This window comes from Macaca nemestrina, chromosome X (genome assembly GCF_043159975.1).
Source record: "Macaca nemestrina isolate mMacNem1 chromosome X, mMacNem.hap1, whole genome shotgun sequence".
Classification (NCBI taxonomy): Eukaryota; Metazoa; Chordata; class Mammalia; order Primates; family Cercopithecidae; genus Macaca; species Macaca nemestrina.
In genome coordinates this window covers 86,032,482-86,056,667 of record NC_092145.1, presented here as the reverse complement: position 1 = coordinate 86,056,667, position 24,186 = coordinate 86,032,482, and the positions used below count along the sequence as shown (strand labels likewise).

The 24,186-nt window shown below is 48.4% G+C and overlaps 1 protein-coding gene across 4 annotated transcripts in view; it reads left to right on the top strand.

Moving 5' to 3' along the window:
- LOC105476684 (StAR related lipid transfer domain containing 8) overlaps positions 1-24,186 on the top strand; it is a 78,266-nt gene that overhangs the window by 18,557 nt on the left and 35,523 nt on the right. The window contains exon 1 of one of the 4 annotated variants that reach the window (XM_011732825.3): positions 20,122-20,287. The exons of 2 other annotated variants lie outside the window; for them this stretch is intronic. In XM_011732825.3, the coding sequence (XP_011731127.2) occupies positions 20,179-20,287 (109 nt within the window). In that variant the 5' untranslated portion in view covers positions 20,122-20,178. Of the gene's footprint in view, positions 1-20,121; positions 20,288-24,186 lie in introns of those variants that run through there. One more of the 4 variants, XM_011732826.3, reaches the window with a different exon arrangement.

Here is a 24,186-nt window from a genome sequence, read left to right as displayed (position 1 = left end):
GGATGAGCCCATGACTTGAATGAGCATAGCTGCTGGTGACAGGATTGGGGCTGCCAAAACAGAAAGGCATCAGTTAACAAGTGTCATGCTAAGGGTCTGTGCAAGCCATCATGGGAAGACGTTGGAAGAGAAAACCAGAACCCTTACTAATAAGGACCTTCCAAAGTATTTGGAGCTGGTTTGGGCAAATCACACCAGGATAGAGAGAGGGGATTCTAGTGACTTCCCAAGGACGTTTCCATCTTATGACTCTGAGTTTTTGGGTGGTGGCTGCTACAAAACAAGAACTGATAGGGTGGGGGGTTTATTTGCATTGCCATGACAGCAGATAAGAGAGGATTTATTTTGAAACAGGAACACTGCTTTGATCAGCATACAACATACATCTGCTTCTCCACTTCCCCACCCTGCCTTTCCCCCTCATCATCATTCCAAGGCTTCTTGCTGGGCAGTTTCTGCTTTGCAACAGAGACTTCTGGGGGCACAAGGTCTGTGCACTGCCCATACTAGGGGAAGGGCACACTTCTCCATTTCAGAGACACCAGCTGCAAAGGCTAAAAAGAAACCCCTCAGGCCCTGAAATAGTGACCCCCTCAGACGAATGCACTCACAGCTGCCAAGTTACCTCTTTAGAATGTCTGTGCCAGGCAGAGGTGCCAGCACTGAGCTCTGGGAGGGTGGGCACCAAGTGGCTGAGTGGTCTGTGGCTTCCAGAGGAGACAGGAGTATCTTTTAGGGGGTGGGGTCAGGCAGAGGAGGTTGCCATCTACGAAGTTGAGATGGGACTGGTCTTTCTGCTATTTCTTAGGTTAAAGTTTGAAAATGTCTATTTAAAGGCAAATGGGAACACGTTGTCTCAGGCTGATTCAAAAACAATCTGGCATAAATTATGAGTTTATGTGGATGTGGAAATGGTAGCAGCAAGGCACTGGGAATCAAGGCACCTGGATTTTAGCCCAAATTTCATTATAGATTCACTGTGTGAGCCCAGGAAAGTAGCTTCCTCTGTCTGGACTGGTGTCCACATCTACAAAATGGAGCTTATTGCATGGGACTCTCGTATGGATCACAATAGACAGCACATTAAAAATGTCAAAGTACTGAACAAATGCGATTGATTGTTTCTGAAATTTAGGTCGTGGGGTGAGCAGAATGCTTCATTGTTTTGTTACGTATTATTTGAGACACAGGTAATATCTTCACAGGTTTCAAAATTCAAGAGGTACAAAAATACAAAGTCTCTTCTCACCCCAAGTCCCCAGCCACCGAGCAAGCCTCTTAGAGGTGATCAGTGTTAGCAGCTTCTTGGCCCTCGATGAGTTTAGAAGGTCTGAATCAAGTGAGCTGTGTTAGATGGGACTGCGATGGGAGCTGGCACTGCCTGACTGGCCTGGGGGTGGGGCTGAGGGGAGCTGCAGAAAAGGTCATGGAGCAGGAATCCTGGGGCAGGAAATATGGGCTGGTAGAATCAGCATTCTTTTGGGACCCAGTCTTGACTGTGCCACTCATGGTGGAATGATACCAAGTAAGGGCCTTCCCCTCTCTGAACCTCAATGTTCTCATCTATACATTGAGCCTGTCCCATTCTCCTATGCCATTTCTCCCAAGTGCCACCAGAGCAGAACAGAAGTGGTAGAGGAGAGGACTAGCCAGGGACTTCTTAGTGACAAAAAAGCCAAAATACTGACTCCAGGCTGAGAGTTGTATATAATTTCTTTCTTTCTTTCTTTCTTTCTTTCTTTCTTTCTTTCTTTCTTTCTTTCTTTCTTTCTTTCTTTCTTTCTTTCTTTCTTCTTTCTCTTTCTTTTCTTTCTTTCTTCTCTCTTTCTCTCTTTATCTTTCTTTCTTTCTTCTTCTCTTTCTCCTTCCTTCCTACCTACCCTTCCTTCCTTCCTTCCTTCCTTCCTTCCTTCCTTCCTTCCTTCTTTCCTTCCTTCCTCCTCCATCTTTTCTTTCTTTCTTTCTTTCTTCCTTTCTTTCTTTCTTTCTTTCTTTCTTTCTTTCTTTCTTTCTTTCTTTCTTTCTTTCTTTCTTTCTTTCTTTCTTTCTTTCTTTTGCCTTCCTTCCTTCCTTCTTTTCTTTTTCTTTTTTTCTTTGAGACAGGGTCTCTGTCACTCAGGCTGAAGTGCAGTGGTGCAACATAGCTCACTGCAACCTTTATCTCCTGGGCTTAAGGAATCCTCTCACTTCAGCCTCCTCAACAGCTGGGACTACAGGGCTGCATCGCCATGCCCAGCTCATCTTCCTTCTATTAGGATGAATCAAGCAAAGATTTATCTGACACATCATTGCTTTTGTTCTAGTGATCCCACTGATAGAGGAAACCTTGTAAGGGCTGTCATAGGATCACTTGGTACCACCTTATAGGAGAGCATTAGGAATATCCAACTGGCTTCAACACATGTGGTGCTGCCCAGGCCCAAGAGAATGACTTTCAAAGGTGAATTACCTTTGAAGTCCCTGCTATGACAGTCCAAGAAGCCACTAGTACAGTGTTTCCCAAATGTCACTTATTTGTGAGCCAACTTCAGAATTTTTGCCATCACATCATCCATGCCATTAAGTACTTAATATTTTTCTTTAAATCAACCTGATTTTAAATAATAACCTCACCCTAAGCCATAAAATCTATAAAATTAGGTTTTGAGGCACTAGTTACATTTTTCCTGATATGTAGTAAATTAAATATATATCTATCATGATGCAGATGCCAATGTACCACCCCAAATCATCCTATGTCAACATATATATCAAACACTGAGAAACACAGAGCTAGCGGTAGTAAAACCAGCAGCTCAGGAGGAGGTTCAGGCCTTAGGGACTCACTCTAAGATGTGCTACATGCTCTCAGGCTCCCATCTTCACTTCATATTTCTTTTAGGCCTTCACACCCTGTTGCTTGAGCGCAAATTGCTCCTAAGATGGAAAGGTCCTGTAGCCTAAAAGGAACCCGTTTCCTCCAAATAAAACCCACAATTCAAAACTGCCTCTTAAGTGCTGAAGTGAGAATACTTGACTGGGGCCCGAAGCTCTAGGTTCCAGTTTTGGCTGTGACCTTTGCCAGCTGTGTGTCCTTGGGCCTGTCCCTTTCCCTCTCTGGGCCTTAGTGACTCTAACTATAAACTGAATAGCTTGCTTTAAATGACCTCTAAGGTATCTTGCTGCTCTGAAATTCAATGACTCCTTGACTTACAAACCCCATACTCCGCGGAGTTCATTAGCTCGCTTCCCAGCAGCCCACAGAGGTGAGGAGGCTGCTGACCTTCCCTCCCACCGCCTTTGCGCCAAATCTTCCCCAAGGTCCCCTGCTCCCAGTGCACAAAGCTCCTTTTGTTGCCTGGAGCCATTTGAGGCTTCACTCCAGGCTCCTGCTGAAGTGGCTGAGGTGGCCTGGTGGGGTAATAGTTTGCCTGTAACAAGAGCCCCTGCTCGCAACCCAACTGGCTCCAGTCTGGCTGCAGGCTTGGCCTCAGCATCAGACTCATCCATCAGCTGCCCCAGACCCCTCCCCCAAGCTCTGAGGGAGCGGGGAGACAGATTTGAACAGTAGAAAATAGAAACAAATACATTTATTTAACATGCTATTGGGTGTCTGTCACCTCCAAGGCTCAGAAGGGCAGTAGAAAAAAATACTAAGCATATGAAAGTCATCAGAATAATAATAATTCAATCCACATCCTTTCTTTTGAAAATGACCAAATCATTTTGATAACTAAGTCTTGACAGATCTGGTCATTTAACATTTGTTATTTTACAAAGAACAGTTGCAGGGCATGGCTTATCTAACATTTGACAGATATTTTACCCAGCAACTTGGAATAGTATAAAGATCTACTTAGTTAGGGAGCATCTGGAATTTATTATCATTTGAGACAGGAAATCTTTTAACCATGATCTACAGCGAATTCAGCCAAGGTAAAAATGCTGGACTGTGACTTGAGAGACCTAGGATCTAGTCTCATGTCCATCATTAACTCCTTCTGTGACCTTGAGTTAGTCACCTCTGCTCCCTGGGCCTCAGTTTCCTCGTCTGCAAAATGAGAATGTTGAACTAGAAGGTCTCAAGATTTTGATTTTGCGCCCCGGCCCCCTCTCTTCCAGAAGTCAGGCTGAAAGGAAAGGGAGGTGGGGGTAGGGTCAGTGGAAAGGGCAATTTCAAGATGTTCTTTGGCATGGGGGAAGGGTTTCCAGGCCTGTGGAGGAGTGTAAGGGCTTCCTTTGTGGCCCAAGGGGCTGGGAAGCCCAGGTTCTCAGTTGCTTCAAGAGTGCAAGACAGAATTAGGTCTAGGGTTAGAGAGGCAGGTCAGGTATATCTCTCGAGGTATAGCCTAGATGACCATTTTCACAGTGTAGGCCACTCCAAATCACGGGCTGGAGAGGGCGTGGGAACTTCAGGTGGAAAGACAGTTCTGAAAAGGACCTGGGAAGTGTTATTGGACTCTTCCACCAGAAGGTCCTGTGGATCCTTCAAACTCAACACTAAAGATCATAGTTCTTTATAATTTCTCTGGAAACCTCCTCTTTCTCCAGAATCTGCTTTCTTGGTTAAAGCAGCCCCATGCACCCAGCCACTCGAGCAAGAATCACGGGCATTACCTGGACTCCATCTTTCTAATTTGCTGCCATTTAGTTGTGTGCATGGGACCTCTTCATAAGGCTTCCTAAATCTACCCCTTTTTTTTGTCACTCACACTAACATAGCCCTCCATCTGGGCCCTAGCAACTCTGGCCTTGATGGTTGCGACCACTACCTAACTGGTCTTCCTGCCACCATGCTCACCCGTCCAGTTCACCCTCCATACTGCTGCCAAAGTTCTCTCTTTAAAAGAAAAACGTAGGTATCCTCAAAAATCTTTGGTTGTTTCCTACCTTTGGTCAAAGTCCAACTTCTTTGCTCTGACATTCAAGGTCTCTCAAGCTTAGGCAGCCTATCTTTCTTGCTTCCTCTCCCACCTCGTTCCTATATTTCTGAGCTCCATGGGACAACTCGCTATTTCCTAGACAGACAGTGAATTCTCGTATTGGACTCTCCCCTGAGTGTGTTGTTGCCAGCCCCCTTCTTGGCCTGTCTAACCATGCTCTGGCCTCCCTTCCCATCTTGTCCGTAGCTATTATATTATAAAACATCACACTGTTCTGCATTGGCCTCTTTTCTTTCCTGTCTCTCCCATAGACCATGAGCTCTTGGTGTACAATGGCTACATCTGACTGACCCCTGGATTCCCAGAACTAAGCATAAGGTCTCACATAAACAATGAGTCTGCCAAGAACTGGCTTTTATTTTTGATGGCATAGCAAAAGAACTTCTGGTAATCAGACTGGTGACTTCTTCCTTTCAGCAGACTTTCTTCCCTATCATTTCAGCTCTGAACTAGCTATTACAGATCAACATAGAGCCCCACTGGCTCCAGATGACAAAACCTCTTGAGACAGGGCCTTGAGGATCCAGTGGTTCCAGCCAATGGTGCAGATCCATGTAAAACACATTTTCACCAAACTCTCGAAATTTGGAGGTCGCCCACATCTCAAGGCAGGAAGGACACTTAAGGACTATATTAACCTGTGCTTTTGAAACTGAGTACTAAGGAACCCTAGTGTTCCCAGAGATTCCTTAGGGGACATGAGAGAAAGACAGAGTTATGGGATATCTCATTCCTGCTCCATTCAACTTAATCTATTTCACTTTTCGAAGGTTCCATAAACATTTCATTTGGAGACTGTAGTTGACTGCATTAAAGTTTCATTTGGAGACTGTAGTTGGCTGCATTAAATGTTGGCAATCATAGCTCAAATCTGGTGTTCAATTTTCCCTTTTTTACCTTTCCTGCTACATGCCCAACTTGGGCTTTGACCAAACTCTTCAGGTATGGTGAAGCATCCTTTTTCATTCTATACTGTTAAAAGTTCTTTATATTGAGCCAGAATCTGCCTTACAACAACTTCCACCCAGTAGCCCTATTTTCACCCCTTGAAGTCCCTTGGAAGTAGTGTGTTCCTTCTTCCTTAAGGCCAATCTGCTGGCATTTAGAATCTCCCAAAATCTAAGGTAGGAGGGATCTTATAGCTCATACAGTCCAATGTTCTCGTTGCAGTTGGGGAATGAAGCCCAGATAAGCTAAGTGATCTGCACAACAGCATAGAGCTAGTTGGCAGCAAAACTGAGACTAGAACCCAAGACTCTACTCATCTATAATGTGCTCCCCAGAATCTGTCCTTTCCTAGCTCCTAAAATCATTTCTCAGAGTCCTGGTCACTCTTCCCTACACGTACTCCTGACTGACAGTGACCAATGACTGAACATCAGCAGCTGAGTTTGTGAAAGCTCCATGGCTCCCAAGCCTTGGTCTGCCTGGGGAGAGGGCAGAGGCAAAGCAGAACAAACTGGTGTCAGAAGCAGAGCCATTCCCTCACCACAGCCTGAAAGTCATTCTCCTCATCCTCCTCTTCTTTCCATAAAACTAAATTCCATTCCAACAGCCCTCCCTCAATGGCAGGGCAGCCAAGGGGCAGCTTTCAGAGGCCCCTTCTGACCTGTTTGCTAAAGGGTTCCTGCTGTGTGACCTTCCACATCCCAAGCCCAGAAACAGGAAGAGTTAGTTTGGTTTGCGTTTTGAGAAGAAAAATGAAAACATAGGAAGTAGGGCTCCTGAGAACAGAGGCTTCCAACTCTGTGTCCATTTGTCCCTGGAGCAGGATATTTCAGGGAATACATTCCACAGGGGAAGGGAACAGCCTCCCTTACTAAAAACAAAACACAAAACCCTTCAAGGTTTGGAAAAAGAAAAAGGCCAAAAGGAGACTCTTAAGGAGGGGAGGGGGTAATTGTTTTATAATCCCCAGCCCTTCACCCCCTTGGCCACTTGGAGCTGTCATACTTTGATCTCACTACCGTTATCAGCACATCTGGCCCCCAGAGATGTCCTGCTCCCTTTAACTTATGGCCCAAGAAAGAGTCCAAGTCTCCTTTCTTGTTTCCCTGAGGATGGCCAAAGTAGGCCAGCACTCAGAGCCTTCAATTAAAACCAAGAAAAAACAGACAGAAATTAATTACACAATGCGCAAACAGCAGAACAACATTCAGGCCTTACCAAGTACGTGCTTTTTGTTTTAAGAAGCCCAGCAAAAGCAGAGAAGTGCTTTGTCAGTCCCCAAATATCTCCCAGGATAACCACTTCATTGCCCCAGATGCACTGCAGTAAGTTTGCCTGACCTTCTCCCGTCTCAGCTGTCAGTCACTGGGAGGCAGGTGCCATCTTGTTTCCCTACCACTGTTGCTAGAAGGACCAATACAACAGGTCTTTTACCAACAACAACAACAACAACAACAACAAAACAACCTTCCAGGACCCCTACGGTTCTTTTCAGTTCTAGTTTCTGGGCTGAGGAACATGGCTAGTTCACAGATAGTTGCCAGGGTAAAAGTGTGGATCATTTTGTGGTGCCAAAGAAACATATAGCCCTGCAAGGAAACCAGCTCTGCCTACAATCTGGAGCTTCTACAGGTACACATGTACATGTGTCACATGTGTAGTGTGCAAACACACACATAGTCTATTTGCCAAAATTTTAGTTTCATGAAATAACAAGGCCTTCACCATACGCAAACATACCATTGTCTCCTCTGAGGTTATGGGTAAGCAAAACCTCTTTCTAGAGGATGGCTCCAAGAGCATCTGCCTGGAATGGCTTGTTTTTTCTATAAGATCTGGGGGCGAAATTTTCATATTAAAACAAGCATATAATTGTTGTGGAATAGCATAAAAAGTTCACATGAATTAGCTGGGCACGATGGCTCACACCTGTAATCCCAGCACTTTGGGAGGCCAAGGCGAGTGGATCACCTGAGGTCAGGAGTTCAAGACCAGCCTGACCAACATGGTGAAACCCCGTCTCTACTAAAAAAACAAAAATTAGCTAGGTGTGGTGGCGGGCACCTGTAATCCCAGCTACTCGGGAGGCTGAGGCAGGAGAATCGCTTGAACACAGAGGCGGAGGGTGCAGTGAGCCAAGACTGCACCATTGCACTCCAGCCTGGGCAACAAGAGCAAAACTCCATCTCAAAAACAAAACAAAACAAAACAAAACATTCACATGAATTCATAAGATAAAGGTGGAGACTTGAAAAAAAATTCTCACTTGTGGTTGGCTGTGTGAGATTCTCCTCCAGCTCCTCGGGCCTGTGTGGGGAATAAATTCTTTGTGTTCATTGGAGGTACTTTGGGGATGCAAAAGTCTGAGAGTCGCAAAGTAAAACAGTAGGCTCCTTGAGGGTAGAAATGTCTCATTTTTCTCTGTATCCTGACGTCTGAAACAGAGCCAGCCACAAACAGAGTGCTTAGGAACTATTTGCTCCATCCATGCATCCACCTATCCATTCATCCATCTATCCATCCTTACCAAGAAACAAGCTAAAAAGGTAGCCTTAGAATGGTGGAAAGAACACAGTTTCTGGAAAATTCATAAACCTCTGGGTCTGAATTCTGACTTTGTCACTTATTAGCTGTGTCATCACATCTCTAAGCCTCAGTTGTCTCAGGGTTTTTTTTGTGTGTGTGTGTGGTTTTTTTTTTTTTTTGAGACGGAGTCTTGCTCTGTTGACCAGGCTGGAGTGCAGTGGTGCAATCTTGGCTCCCTGCAACCTCCACCTCCTGAGTGCAGTAGATTCTCCCACCTTAGCCTCCCAAATAGCTAGGATTACAGGCGTGCACCACCATGCCCGGCTATTTTTTTTTTTTTTTTTTTTTTTTTGAGATGGAGTTTCACTCTTGTTGCCCAGGCTGGAGTGCAATAATGCGATCTCGGCTCACTGCAATCTCCGCCTCCCAGGTTCAAGCGATTCTCCTGCCTCAGCCTCCCAAGTAGTTAGGATTACATGCATGCACCACCATGCCTGGCTAATTTTTGTATTTTTAGTTAAGACAGGGTTTCGCCATGTTGGTCAGGCTGATCTTGAACTCCTGACCTCAGGTGATCCACCTGCCTAGGCCTCCCAAAGTGCTGGGATTATAGGGATGAGCCACTGCTCCCAGCCTAATTTTTGTATTTTTAGTAGAGACAGGGTTTTGCCATGTTGGCCAGACTGGTCTCGAACTCCTAACCTCAGGTGATCCACCTGCCTAGGCCTCCCAAAGTGCTGGGATTGCAGGCATGAGCCACTGTGCCTGGCCCTAGTTTTCTCAGTTTTAAAATAAGAATCCAAATACCCAACTCCTGGGTTGTTGTGGAACCTTAAGTGTGATAACGGGAGTGGGAGTGCTCTATAAGATCCCAGACAGTACAGAAATTACAGTTATTTCATGACTATCAAATTACCACCATGACTAGCCCAGGCAGTAGGGTGATGGGAGGGGAAGATGTTTTCTCCAGCCAGAAGTCTGATTTGAGATTAAGAAAGCAGGAACTGAGACCTCAGGAATGAGCCCCCGGGCCTCTGGGATGGAGAGGGCAGATGTTGAATCCTGGCTTCAGCTCCACCCCCACTCCAGGAAGGCAGTATGCAGGCCAGAGGGGAACTTGGGGTGGAGTGATGGAAGGATCAGATGTGCCTCATACACTTCAGGTCTCCAAAGACCAGATGTGCTTTTCTTCTCGTGTCTGCCAATGAGCCCCTTTGAGGCCCAGTTTGCAGCAAGGGTCATTCATCACTGGGGCTGAAATACAACCAGGCATAATGTGTTGACTTGGCTGCTAACAGACTCTGCGTCCTTGGGTAAGCCCCTTTTCCTCTCTGGGCCCCAATTACCCTATCATTAAAATGAAGGGATTGGATTGGGTTGTCCCTCAGGTCCTTTGAGCTCCTACACATTATGTTTAAGACTTTTTCTGGCCTTGATTTTCTAAAAATGTGAACAATGTGATTTGCCAAAAATATAATTGGTCTGATCATCTGATAGTTGGACACTGAATCATGGATGGGTGAAAAAGTTCAAAGCAATTGTGGGGCAGGGGATAGGCCTGGCTGGGGCTCTCTTCTGTTTTTAAGTCTGCTGGTTCCTGTGGCTCCTTCTGTACGTGTCTGTGTCTGGCCAAACTGGCCCAGCTCGGCTGGACATCTCAGAGCAGGCCAAGGTTGTAGCCCAGGTAGACGGCTTATGGATACAGCAGGTGTTTCCTAAGCCCCGGGATCTGGCTCAGGTACCTCACAATATAAAATGAGGCAAGGAAAGAAAACAGGAAATCCTACCCACTATATGCAACTAATTGTTCAGGAAGAATTCCTTCTAGGCAAGCCTGTTGTCTCAGAAGTCAGCAACAGCTGCTGGGTTGGAATGGCTAACTTGTGCGGTCTCTGAGATCCTCAGGCTCCCTCCAAACCCCATCTCAATCTATTTAGACCTCTGCCATTCTCTGAAGCTCAGCTCAAATACTGTTCCCTCCCTCTTTCAAATCCCCATCATACTGTGTATGTCTTACAGCATGAATCATCCTTGTATTTTGAGCTATTTCCTTTCACATATGGATTAAAAGTAAAATACATGTTCTGAGTGAAAATTCCAACCCATAATCTTTCATTCTCACTTTCCAGAGTTAGCCACTCTGAAAAGGTTGTTTTTTTTGTTTGTTTGTTTTAGCTTTCCAGAAATCTTCTATTGCCAAAGGTATTGAAAATGTGAGGTTGGGCGTGGTGACTTATGCCTGTAATCCCAGCAATTTGGGAGGCCAAGGTGGGAGGATCATTTGTGTCCAGGAGTTTGAGACCAGCCTGTGTAACATAGGGAGACCCCGTTCCTACCAAAAAAAAAAAAAAATTAGCCAGGTGTGGTGGTACATGCCTGTAGTCCCAGGTACTCAGGAAGCTGCAGTGGGAGGATGGCTTGAGCCCGGGAGGTTGAGGCTGCAGTGGGCCGTGATTGTGGCACTGCACTCCAGCCTGGGTGACAGAGTGAGACTCTGTCTCAAAAAAAAAAAATAAAAAAAAAATGTTTTGAACAGAGCGTTGGTTCTGGAGTCTAAGCACTTAGATTTAAGTCTCAGCTTTCCGCTTGCTGGTCAGATCAGCTTCAGCAAATTCTATCACCCCTTTAACCCTCAGTTGTCTACTCTGTAAATGGGATAAACATGTCCTCTCCTCCTGTCTCACAGGGTTGGTATAAGGGCCAAATGAGAAAAGAGATTGAAGGCACCTTGGAAACTGTAAGGTGGGCCCTATTTATCTCTATGCTTGTCACTGCAACTTGACTGTAAGCACCTTTGAAACAGAAACTTGGCCCCTCGGGGGCAGTGTCCCCATTGCCTTTTGTTCCAGTTTGTCCAGAATGGGAAGGTGGTGATGCCAGGAGTATGGAACTGAATCCCCAGGGTCGTGCTACACCTGGAGGTGCTGATGCTTTGCTCCTGCCCTGGTTCTGGGCACACACCTCCTTGACCTTCCTTTGAAGCCAAACCCAGCTGAGAGGACCATTTTTCTAAAGTTACTTGGCTTGCAAAATACTGCTCCTCCACCAAGTGGGCATTGGCCCAGCCTCACTGCCCCAGTGTGCTTTAATTACTTTGAAAATTCTGCAACTCTTGTTTCACCCCCTCTACCTCCTTCAGCTCCTAGTTCCTCAGATTCTGGCTGCAAGTAACAATTTCAAAGTTCCCCGTGCCCCCTACCCACCCCGCAATGTATTATACATATATAGAGAGAGAGGAAGTAGAAAGATGTGGCCAAGAAAATTCAATATTCTCAATGGATCAGATGTAAAAGTGTTGGAAATTACAGCTGGAAAGCTCCACAGATAGCATTTAGTCCAACCTCCATCACTCCCCTTCAACCTTTGACAGACGGGAAACTGAGACCCAGAAAAGGGAAGGGACTTATGCAGGGCGTCTGTGGCTCTGACCTCCAACTAAAGGTAGGAAAGGCAAGACTCTGCAGTTTGCCAATGCACTGCTGAAAAGGTTAAAGTCAAGGAAACTAGCCTGGGGAAGGTGGGTGGGGTCCAAGAAGAGATGAGTGTGGCCAGAGAAGAGAGGATCAATCAGGAGAAACAGTCGGGACCAGCTGCAAAATTCCCCTGGAAAGTGGAAATAGAAGAAATATGAGGGTTGTGGTTTAACAAGTTATTATGAATCTCGCTGAGCAAAGAGAGGGAATAGAGAGGAAGAGAAAAGTAGAGGAGGCTGAAAGAGGAGTAAAAAGGGAAGGAGGAAAGCCAAACCAGACGAATGGAGATTGAGAGTGATAGGGTCAGTGAGTGCTTAAACGCAGCAAATCAGTAGAGTCCTGTCCCATGTGGGGCATCCAGCTACCTTATAAGTTACCACAAGCTCTGCTGCCTGGTTTCTTCTTCTAGGCTCCGAGCACATGAGCCAGTCCTTACTTTCTTAGCAAACTCAGCCCTTTTTCACTGTCCACTGTTTGGAGAGGCAGTTCCAGACGGTAGGCTTTTTACCTCAGTAGAGTTGGCACACCAACACAAGGGCACCGTGCAGCCCGGCCTGGCCGCCAGAGCAGGCTCTAGATCGCCCACTCCACAGTCATAACCTGATTTTAGTCACACAGTCATACTGTGAGTTGAACTCAGCCCATTTTACGGATGAGAGGTACAATAATTTTCAAATGAAAACAACAGCAATAAGAATAAACCTAGATATATATTGGCAAATAATACATGTACCGATTAAGAATGAGAGCGCTAGAGCCAAATAGCCTGTATTCAGATCCCCATTGTGCCCCTCATTAGTTGTGTGATCTTGGACAGGTTGCCAAATTTATCTGTGCAGGTTTGAAAGGATCAAATGAGTTGATCCAAGTATATAGCCTTTGAACAATGCCTGGCACATAGTCAGTGCTCAATAAATGGTGGCTATTCTTGTCATTGTCATTAGTATGTGCCAGATGCTGTTCTAAGTGTTTTACCTGTATTATGTTATGTAGTCATCACTCAGAAGGTAACTGAGGCTCAGGTGCAAGAAGAATATATCTGGTTCATTGGCTTTTAAAACTTCATTAAATGCAGACTTCTACCTCCAAAATTAAATCCTATGTGACACCCCAATATATAAAACAAATAAAAACAGCATGGCTCTGATTGAAGCAAGGTGGGGTAGAAGTGGGGCCTGGAGACTCCTGGCTCAGTGTTCCCTGTTCTCCCCTCCCCCAGCCTCCCTATGATAGGCTTTGAGGCTCTTCCCCAGCCACTGATCTAGTCCATCTAACCTTTTTATGCTCAGATAAAGATATTGTAACTCTGAGAGGGCAAATAACATGCCCAAGGTTAAACAACAAGTCAAAGGCAGAGTAGGGTACCAGGCATGAAGGGACAATCACTTGGTCAAAGAGAACAGTCCCCTTGGTTAAATTAGAACACAGAACATCCTGAGCTTGGGCAAAGAAGAGCTAGGAAAGGAGAGTGAGCAGGAGGGAAGGGAGGTCCCCGATGTGAGCAGCCCCACTGACTATTCATATGCTGCTGAGGCCACCCCAGACGTCAAGATAAGACAAAGCCCTATCCACATGGGGCCTCTCACTGCACAGGGTTTGGGGTTCTGTTGTGACAAGGCATGTAGCCTACTCTCCCTTAGGTGTCCGTTCTGTGGGATGCAGCTGACTGGGGCCAAATCCCACCGTCCAGGCCTTCTGATTGGGCTCCTGGCCTGAGCTGGCATTATCACAACTCTCCTTCTCCTCCAGGGTTCTGGGATGGCAGCCTGACTTCCAACCCATTGTTGTTGGCGTGGGGGAGGTAAAATGGGGAGACTTGACGCTCCACCCTTTTCACAGCTTCCATGTATGTGTGCCCCTATCTGTTCAAGGCACGCCACTGCCAACGCTGTTTATCTAAGAACCTGTGCGTCGCCAACTTTTGTTTCCAGGACTTTGGCACGGGTTACCTGGGGACACCGCCCTGAGGAGAAATTATAGGATAAATTTTTCCAGAGAACTTCTTCGGGAACTCAGGACTTCTCTGGAATCCCTTCTTCTGACTTGATCCTGTGAGCTACTCAGGTTCCGAGCAAGCCTTGGAAGACAATCTGCAGGGCCGAGAAGGGGAGGGGCAAATGCTGGAGGACAAAGCTCAAATGCAAGGCCCTGAGTTCCTTGCTTCTGTTTGGATGGGCTTCAGGATCTCCATCTGTCCCATGTGGGGCGGGCATGGATCAAGATGCTCTCTGAGGAGCCACCAGCTCCAGGCTGGGCTTACGTGGAAGCCCTGACCACTCGGTGCTCTCTCAGGCACTGGCCTAGAATCCGAGAGGGACACACCAAGTGATGGAAACAAACAGGGCCCCCTGGCTAGTCACAAGAGGGCAAGGATGAGGACACAGGAGGCAGAGTACTGACCTCCAAGCTGCAAAATGCTCCTCTGACACCAAAGTAGCTTTTCTTTCTGGCAAGGCCAGTTTGCATGAATGGACAGAGCCCTGGAATCCTGAGCCAGACTGCAAGGCATGTGTTACCGTGTGTTGGTGCTATGCCCTGCCAGGTGACAGGAAGAGGAAAAGGGGCTTATGCAAGTTCTGACTGAGGGGAAGGTGTGTGTACTAAGGCCAGGAAGTGGGGGTGGGGACAGTTGTGGGTGGGTACTGTGACTACTTCCCAGATAAAGGCAAAAGGACTTAGTGAGCATCAGATCTGAGCGGCCTATGTGATACAAGGGCAAGAAGAAAGCAGCGAGGCAGGGTGAAGGGGTAAGTGGTGACTTTTCTGTTGACAAACACTTCTTTCCATCTAACAGTTCAGGGAGCTAGGTGTTACTGTCACCATTTAACAGGTGAGGAAACTGAGGCTCAGAGGAGTTCTATGACATGTCATCTAGAAAGTGTTGAAGCTGATGTTCACATTGAAGGCTGCTTTGAGAGTTGCAGTTCTTAGGGGCCCCTTCTGTGAAGCTGGTAAAATGTGCACACATGTACACTGTTTCTGCCATCCAGCAACCTAAGACTTGGCCGCAAAGGGCTAGGAATTATTCTTCCCATTTTACTAAAGCCCTGAAAAGGTGAATGATTGGGCCATAGTCATCCATAGCAAGGTAGAGACAGGCAAAAGGCTGAGACTGGGGGCCCTCTGTTGGAAAGCTGCTGTACACTGCTAGAAGTAGCACTCCCACTGTGGTTCCGCCTGTGTCTGGTCATTTTTCACTTACGAAGTGCTCTAAGATCCGTTATCTTGAAGTTTACAGGGCAGAAAAAATAATCTTCCATTTTCTAGGTGAAGAAACTGAGCATCAGTTACTTGCCAAAGGTTACACAGCTACTGAATGGCAGACTCAGGACTTGAGACCAGAGTTGTGTCCAAACTCCCCTTTACTTTTCTGCCAAGTGCATGTGGCCAGCAACGGAAGGACAGAGTAAGTTCACTGAAACATAATGTTTGAGACCAAAAGCAACAAACCCCAACTCCCTGGGGGAGATATCTAAGCCCTTCTCTCTTTTCCATATGAACCTCTGAATTGCAGAGGCAGGCTTGCGGCCTTTGAGGGGGAAACAGAGAAGCCAGTGAGCTCAGTTCTCCAGAGCAGACCCCAAGAGTTGCTGCTGCTGGCTTTCGTCGCTAACTAGATGCCTCATCGGCCCAATGGTTTTGTGGTCAGGGTGCCAGGGTTGGTCCAGCCACACCAATGGTGGGACTGGAGGAGGTCTTCTCTCTCTTCCCCTCTCATCACCTGTGGTTGCATTTCATGCTTGGTCATTGAATCATTTTTATGCTCCTTTCCTCAGTAACATGGGGGAAAGAAAACCTCAAATCTCTCAGCCACCATTTGGTCTGGTCAAGGTTGCTCCTGGGCTTTCCACTCACCCACCCACCTACTCACTCACCCTTCAATTTTTTTTTTTTTTTTTTTTTCAAACAGAGTCTTGCTCTGTCACCCAGGCTGGAGTGCAGTGGCATGATCTCGGCTCACTGCAACATTCGCCTCCCAGGTTCAAGCGATTCTCCTGCGTCAGACTCCCGAGTAGCTGGGATTACAGGCACACGCCACCACGCCCGGCTAATTTTTGTATTTTTAGTAGAGACGGGGTTTCACCATGTTGGCCAGTCTGGTCTCAAACTCCTGACCTCAAGTGATCCACCCATCTCAGCTTCCCAAAGTGCCGGGATTTCAGGGGTGAGGCACTGCGCCCAGTGCATTCAATCTTTTAATGAATATCCTCTCAAGTACTAACGCTGTGCCAAATCCCTTCCTGAGCAATGGATATGCCATTAATAATAAAATACAGCCCCTGGCTGACAGAATTCAAACCCTTATTGGGCAGGAAGACATAGATAATTAAACTCAATATAGAATGATTGCTGATGTAACTGAGCTGTGGAGTCACCCAGAAAGGGAACAGCTTATGCTATTCATAGGAGATACTGTACTAAAAGGGTATGTTGGACTTTACCAAGTACAGGAGATACGGCAAATAATTTAATCTCTTCATGTCTTCGTTTCCTCATCTGTAAAATGGGATAATAGTACCTACAGGGTTTCTGTAAGGACTTTATGAGTTAAAATGTGCAAAAAGCTTAGAATAGTGTCAGGCACATTGAAAGCACCATATAAATGTTTGTGAAATATGTAAAGGAAATAAGGATGAGCATTCTTGTGAGAGAGAAGCACACATGTAACACATTTGGTGGGTTAAGGAGGTGTGTTCTGGGAATGCCACCTGCGTTAACCAGGCAGGCTTGTGTGGTGCTTTGAATGCCAATCTCAGAAGTGTGGACTTGTCCCTGTAGATGATGGACAGCCATTTCTAAAGCTAGATCTTTGCCACAGAGGGTGGCAGAGGACTCCTGTGTGAAATGCTAGTGCTGTATCCACCAGCTCAACAGCTGCTAGGCCCAAGAGACTGCCACCAGCCAGGAAACAGTCAGTTGCCAAATCTGAATGCTGGACCAGCCCTGTGCATGGCCCAGTCCCAGGCTTAGCATTGATATGGGGAAAGGGGCAGTAGGGAGCCCCCTTGTCTCTGCCCTCAAGGAGCTGATCTTCTAATTGGAATCAGGCCTGCTTCTGCCAAGAATCAAATCAATCATCCTGGTGGGAAGTGGTGGAGGTAGGTAGGTAAGAGAAACTCTCATGTGACCTGAGAGGCAGTGTGTATAGTGGTTACTAGCTAAAGCTGACAGTTCAAACTGTATGACCTTGGGCAACTTATTTAACCTCTTTATGCTACAGTTTTCCCATTGAAAATGGTAGCAGTAATAATTCAGCCTATCATAGAGTTATATACGATGATTAAATCATATGTAGAAAGTGCTTAGAATGCTGGCTCACATGACAAACACTCCATAAACCTTAGCTATTCTCAGTGACTAAGGGCCTATCTTTCACTGAACCAGGTGCCTGCTACCCCTGGGGTGCAAGGCCATGGCCTGGAGGCATATGAAGGTACTATACTGGTATGTGCCCTCTTCCTGGAGTGTACATTTTCCTCAAAGGCTTAAGGAAGGAAAAGATGAATTTTAATATGAAAACAAGGATGCATACGAGAGTTAACTGAAAATTCAAGTGGATGTTTAAGATAAGAGTTGGACTTCAAAGACGTTCCCACTTGGAGCCAACACTTCAGGTTTACATCATCAGCCCCCCAAGGTTTCACCACATTCTTCCCTCGAAGCCCTTAAGGGTACTTGAATACAAAAGTTACAGTAACACAAACACTTGTGAATTCAAGTAACTCTCAAGGGGGTCAATCATTCTCTGGGGGTAAGGATGATTATTACCATTATATATGGGTGAAGATGGAGGTTCAAGGTCCCAATCCTGCCACTGCCACTTATGAGCAATTTGGATTACCTTTGCTGCTCCTGAGTTTCTCCATCTGTAAACTGGGGTGATGATGATGATATATATACTTCAGAGCATTGTGGTAAGAATTAAATAAGCACTTAGAACAATGTCTGGTATAGCTTGTGCTCAATCCACATCAGCTTTTATTCGATCCATTCCTGCATCCCCTCTCACAGCACCATTGTCAACTCTGTGTCATATTATGTCCATTATCTGGAGGAGAAACTTGAAGCTGTGAAGGTTTAGTAAGGTGCCCCCTCTCCTCCTCTTTGCTAACAGCAGGCACTCCTGCCTGGAGTGGGGAGGAGGCGGGAATAAATAACCTCGAAGTTCCTTCCCAGCTCCAGGGCTCTGTGATTCAAGTGAATCTTCGGAGCTCTGGCTGGAGCTGAAGCAGCAGAACTCAGGAAATAGGAGCAGAACTGGACAGGACGGGAGATGCCTTAGCAGGGTGGGAAGTGACTGCTGCCGCCCTTCCTTCTAGGCTGCCGCCGCCGCTGCCTGGGGCTGTGTCCCACACTCCCGCCCAACCGGGGAGCAAAAGGGAAACTCCTCTGCCTGGAGGAAGCTGACTGAGGCCTCCTTTTTCGTGGGCAGAGCGGGGGGCGGGGAGGTGGGGCTGCCCCTGTGACAGGCGCAGTGCCACGAGTCAACAGAGTGGCAGCAGAAAGTTGGACCCAGAGAGGGGCATCCCGGTGACTGTTTGTCCTGCCTGGGCTAGTCCAGAATGGGGACTGCTGATAGGCCAGAGGGTGCTGGGAGAGAGAAATGGGCTTCCCATTGATTTATGGTCATTTGAAGGAAAAAGAAAAATAATTCCGTGAAGTAGAAATGACCTAGTGGAAGGAGGAGCAGAGTCAGATATGCCTTGGTTCTGAAACAACTCACTGTGCGACCTTGGACAAGTCTTCTTCCCACATGAAGAATGCATTCATTCAGACAGTAAATATTTTGTGAACACCTACTATATGCCACCATTGCCCTGGGGAAAAGGGATGCACGACATGAAGATCAACATGTCAACCGCTAATTTCCTTCCAGCTCTGACACTGAGTTCATGAAAAGTGGGTGCAAATATCATGCAAATAAGCACAAATCAACTGGAAACTGCACTTCCTTTTTCTAGCTTATCCCTCACAAATGGATTAGCTTAGCTCTAGATTCCAGGAACAAGGTATGGAGACAGTAGAGGGGAGGGGCTGTGACCTTCACCCATGTACCCCTTTATCGTTCACAATGCACATTCATTATTCCCATCGTGTCATAGGAATATTACCCTCATTTTACAGATGAGGAAACTGAGACTCAGAGAGGAGAAATCACCCAGGTTATGCCACAGTTAGTGCAGAGGCCCTATTAGAATCTTGGTCCCTTTACTGGCCACCAACAGAAGTAGAATGGAAATGACCTGGTCTGAGAGCTGTTGGTAACTTTTGGCCTTATCTCCATTGTAAACAAATTTAGACAGGACCCCCCACCACCCCCAAGTCAGGTAATGCAAGTTTGCTTGCTGTAGTGGGGATTACCTATTAGAGAAAAGGTTATGTACCTTAGAGTCCTGGTCCAGGCTTTTTTTGTGGTACATGCCCGGAGGCTAAACTCTTTGAGAACAAAAGCTAATCTTTCTTGACGGAGACTATACTCCGTGCCAGACACCATGATCAGTCCTTCAGATCCTTACAACAGTCCTGCAACACAGAGATAACTGCCCCAGCCTAGATGAAGGCCAAGTCATTTGCATTCTTGGGCCTCAGTTTTCCATCTGTAACATAAGGGAGTCTATAAGGACTGTTTCCACTTCAGGATATTCTTGGTACTAGAAAGATTTCAAAGTGTGGTTGGTGGAATCCAGCTGGTCAGTTGCTCAGGCCAGCCAGTCAGAAAACGGGGTTGAGGGGAGGAGTGAAAAGCAGGGGGCGGTAAGGGACGCCGAGGAGTGAGTCAGTCTGCCAAGATGGCCAGAGCCATTGTTTCCTTCTCCATCTGGCTGTTGCACAAGGCCTTCCTCCACGTCACATGGTTGGTGAGATTTGGGGGCAGACAGGAGGTGGAGGGGCTGACCCCATAACTAGGAAGACACCCGCACTATCTTGCACTGAGGTATGAGAACAGAAAGGGGAGTAATCAGTGGAGAGACAACTCTCGAATGGGGGCCAAGTTGGAAAAGGCTGGAAAGAAGGTGACTCCAACCTGGAAGAAGGCGTCCAATGGTGATGGGGAGGCGGAACCGCTGAGTAGATGACTGGAGGCTAGAGAAGGGGGAGTTCCTGCTCAAGGTGGGGGCGTGGAACTTTCTAGTCGCGACTGAGGGGGCGGGGAAACACAGCCATCATCCGCTCAGCCCCTCCCTCCCCGGGCTCCCCGCGGGTTCGCTCAGTTCTGGCGCAAAACTACTCGAGGCGCCAGCGCTCCGGTTCGCCAGCTCGCTCTTGGGCTGCTGAGTCGCCTGTCGCCGCGCGGCGCCCGCGGACACATGGCCCAGGCGCGGGGTTGGGGTCCGGTGTTGCGGCTCCCGAAGCCATGGACGTGGACTCAGTGGGGTGTGAAGGGCACCCAGTGGGACGCGCCGCGCTGGAATCCAGGTGAACTGAGAGCCAGGCAGCCCCGGGCGGGGAGGTCAGGGCTGCGCTGCGCTTCGCGGAGAGCTTCCCGCACTGGCTCTTCGAAGCTCCCTGCTCCCCTCTGCCTTCTTGTTTGGTTCCAGCCCGGTTTTCATCGTTGAGTCCTATGTCCGTTTGTCTAAAACCTCACTCCTGGCCGGTAGTGCCCCCTTTTGAGGCTTTCCACCCCGCACGCCTTCTTTCTTCTAACTCTTAGGCAGCTCTTGCCCCGCCCTATGGGTGCCCCATCCTCTTATCCCAGTAGTCTATCAGGTTTCGTCCCCACCCGCCTCTGTCTACATCCTCTGCTCAAAAAGAACACCACTTTGGTTACTAACACATGGTAGGCGTTTAGTAAACAGTATGTCCCTTTACATCCATTCCTCCCGCACCTTTGTCTCTGCCTTTGGTATCTGCCTGTTCCCCCTCCTGTCTTCCTGTCCCACTATATGTCTAACCCTCAGCCTATATTTTTTCCTTGTCATTGAGTTGTCCGTCTGTCCTTTCATCTCTTATTTATTTATTTATTTATTTATTTATTTATTTATTTATTTTTGATCTCCAGATCCTTAAGTGTTATCACCTACACAGTACCTCCCTACATCCCCCTATCACTCCAAAGGCCCCTTAGGTTCCTACTCTGTACCCCAGGTGCAGGACACAGCCCAGAAACCCTGGCAGCACCTTTATAACCAACTCGCATTGCCTGAGAGCTCCATCCCAAGGAATGGGACTCTGAGGGATCTCCCAAAGTCTCCGGCACTTTGTCTTTTTAAAATTGAAAAAAAAAGTTTTGGGGTACTTATATTTCCAGGCTCTGCCCACTACTTCTGAGTAATTCTCATACTCACTGTCTCTCTCTTGAGATTCGAACGTCTGAACTCAAGCAACCCTCCTCAGTCTCCAAAGTAGCTGGGATTATCGCACACAGCTCTAATTTGCTCTTGATTCCACTCAAAGGGCAGGGAGGAAATAGCGAACTGGGTTGGGTTTCTCATAGATTTAACATGGAATTGAGCACGCTGAAACACAGGACCCTTGGAGATTCTGAGAACAGACTCTCTGATTGTACTTATGTGGACACAGAGAGCCAGAGAGGGCAAGACTCTCAGCCAGGTCACACAGCTCCTCCGTGGTAGAAACAAAGTAGAAGCCAGAGTGGCAGCTGCCTGGCCCTGACCCAGGAGCCTTGGGTGTTGGGGGCTAGGACCGTTTCCTTGGGGGCCTGTTGGTATAGAGTCATCAGGTCCCATCCACCCTGGGAGCCTGGCTGCCCATCCCTCCCTGTCCTCTGGGAACTGACCTGGCTACCCACCTGCCTGGGATGGGTGTTCTGTGTCAGGGGCTGCCATTGCCTCCCCCACTGACATGGGACCTCCAGGAAGGCAGGGACCCAGGCTGTGGGCCTCCCCGCCCCACTCTCTGACCCTGTCCCTTGCCCAGTGCCTAGCACAGACAAGGTCTGGGTAACCATGTTACGGGAATGGCTGATGCATGTGTATGGGGAAGTTCCAGCCCTGGCTGAGGGCAAATCAGAACTCTTGCTTAGTAAGTGTGTGTGTGTATGGAGGGGAAGGGGGGGAGTTGCGCTTTGAGGAAAGGCCTTTTGAGAGGGTAGATGGGCTCCAAGGCCAAGCTGAGCCCAGAGCCCTTTGCTGAGTGGCCCTCAACCATCCAAACACATCCCATGCCCTCTCCGATGTCATCCTGGGGCCTCTGAGGGCTGCCCTTCACTGTCAGGAGACAGGGGTGTGGTTTGCCAGGGGCAGGCTAAGCCAGCCTGAATTGACATTGTCAAGCCCTAGAGACCCCTCTTCACAGGGCTGGGCCAGGCCAGGCTGGGGGCAGGGTGTATAAAAGCCACACACCTCTCCACAAGCAGCCCTCCAGCTTCTAGGGCGCCAGGTCTGGTGGCAGTGTGGGGTCAGGCCTTGGCGGGGGCTGACGATGGAGCCTGTGAGTGGGAAGGAAGAGCCTCTCTTTCTGCTTCCCCGGATCCTCCCCCCCTTCCCAGGTATTTTCCTTGGGAGCTGCAACCCTGGAGGGACACTTGAAAGGATCCCAGGCAAGGAGGCAGGGTCCTGAGGGCTGTTCAAGGACTCTGGGTACCCATAGCCCCAGAGTGAGCTGGGAGCAATGCTGGGGGCAGAGACCAGGGCTCCAGGAGTGGGATGGCTTAGCCTCAGCCCTCCCTTTTCCTGCCTTTCCCCTCAGGCTCCCCACCCTTCCTTTTTCTCACTTTCCTCCCCTGGCCCCAGGTACCCCCCATCCTCAGAGGACTATCATGCCACCCCCACCCCTATGCTCTGCAGAAGCCCTGTGCATGCTGGACTTGCAGATGCCCCACCCCCATGGGAACACACAGAGGAGCTCATAGAGGCAGAGCATTCTGGAAGGAAGGGACCCTAGAACCAGGGCCCACCCCGTTTTTTTCCAGATGAGGAAAGTGGGCCTAGCCAGGGAGGAGCAAGCTCCAGGGCTGAGGACTGAGACTAAGCTGGGCGGAGAGGAGTGCTCCTGTCCTCGCCTGCTGTGTGTGGGGTGCGGGGTTGTGTCAGAGGCGGTCTTGTCTTTGCTCATCTCCCCTCTGCACGTTGTGACCTTCTTCTAGAGGGCAGGAATGCGGTGGGGCACTGGGGTGGACATCCTGCTCTGAGCGTCTGTGCCACCACGGTCACCAAGTGCTCTGTCCAGGGTGACCCCACCTATTTGTTAGGGCTGGGCAGGCAGACTTCCCGGAGGCGTATGGGGGGGTGCTCCATCTGCCTATAGCAGAAAACCTCTGGCCCCTTGGAGACAGGCCAGTAAGGTCAGTCTGGAGGCCCATCCTGGGCGTGAAATGGGACCTGTGGCACTGTCATGGCCCAGGGGGTCTACCGAGTGGATGCTGGCGCCCAGCCTTCCATCAGACTGGCACACTGCCTGGTGTTGGTTGAGGGGAGATGACAGGCCCCTCATGTCTGGGAGAGAGCCAGGCCTGAGTTATCCAGCTCCACCTGCCCGGTCTAAGTGCCTGGAGGCAGTCATGAGCCACCCCGCACCTCTGTGTCTGAGCTTAGGGAGGGCGAGGGCAGAGAGGTTAAGTGACCCTTGAATCTCACCTGGTCTGGGCCTGGCTTGGCCTGTGCTCCAGAGTCCCTCACTGCCAGCCCAGGGCTCTGAGCTCAGCACAGAGCTTCTCCTTCCAGGGTGCTCCGGGGTGAGGGTGGAGGCAACCGTGAGAGTCCCCTAGGCTGTGGGCTGCGAAGGGGTGCTCCTTCCAGGATGTAGCTTTCTGTCCCCCATCCACACTCGGCAATGTATAGACAGTGAGGTGTCTGTGTGGCCCTCACCTTTTCAAACCCTTCCCCACCACTGTATGCCCTCTGTCCACATCTGCCCCTGCTTGGGCTGTCTTCTTAGTGCAAATCTCCCTCCTATGGCTACAGCTCCTCAGGAAGGTTTTTTTGTTTTGTTTGTTTTGTTTTATTTGTTTGTTTGTTTTAATGAACCATGAGTATCCTATGTTGTGGGACCTGATCAATAGCCCCCTTTCATGAGGCTGGCCGGGGGCCCCGAGCCACCAGGGAGCAGGCTTCGGTGAGGCATGCAGGAATGCGCGTACAAGTGTCAGAGCCTGTGTGTGAGGCCACCCGTGCTGATGTGCTGGGTGGGGCTGGTCTGAGTGTAATTCATTTTCCCCTCACTGCTCCAACCCCTTTTCTAAAAACTTCCCAGCTGAATTCCCTGAAGTGATTGGCTGCCGTTTCTTTAGCTCCTATGGAAAAGAGTAGTAGAAGAGTCTATCTGGTTCCTTCTGGATATTAACCCAGCCATTCCAGAGTGGGGGCATGGGTCTGCTGGCAACAGCTTGAGCAACTCCCATTCCCAGGCAGGGAGGG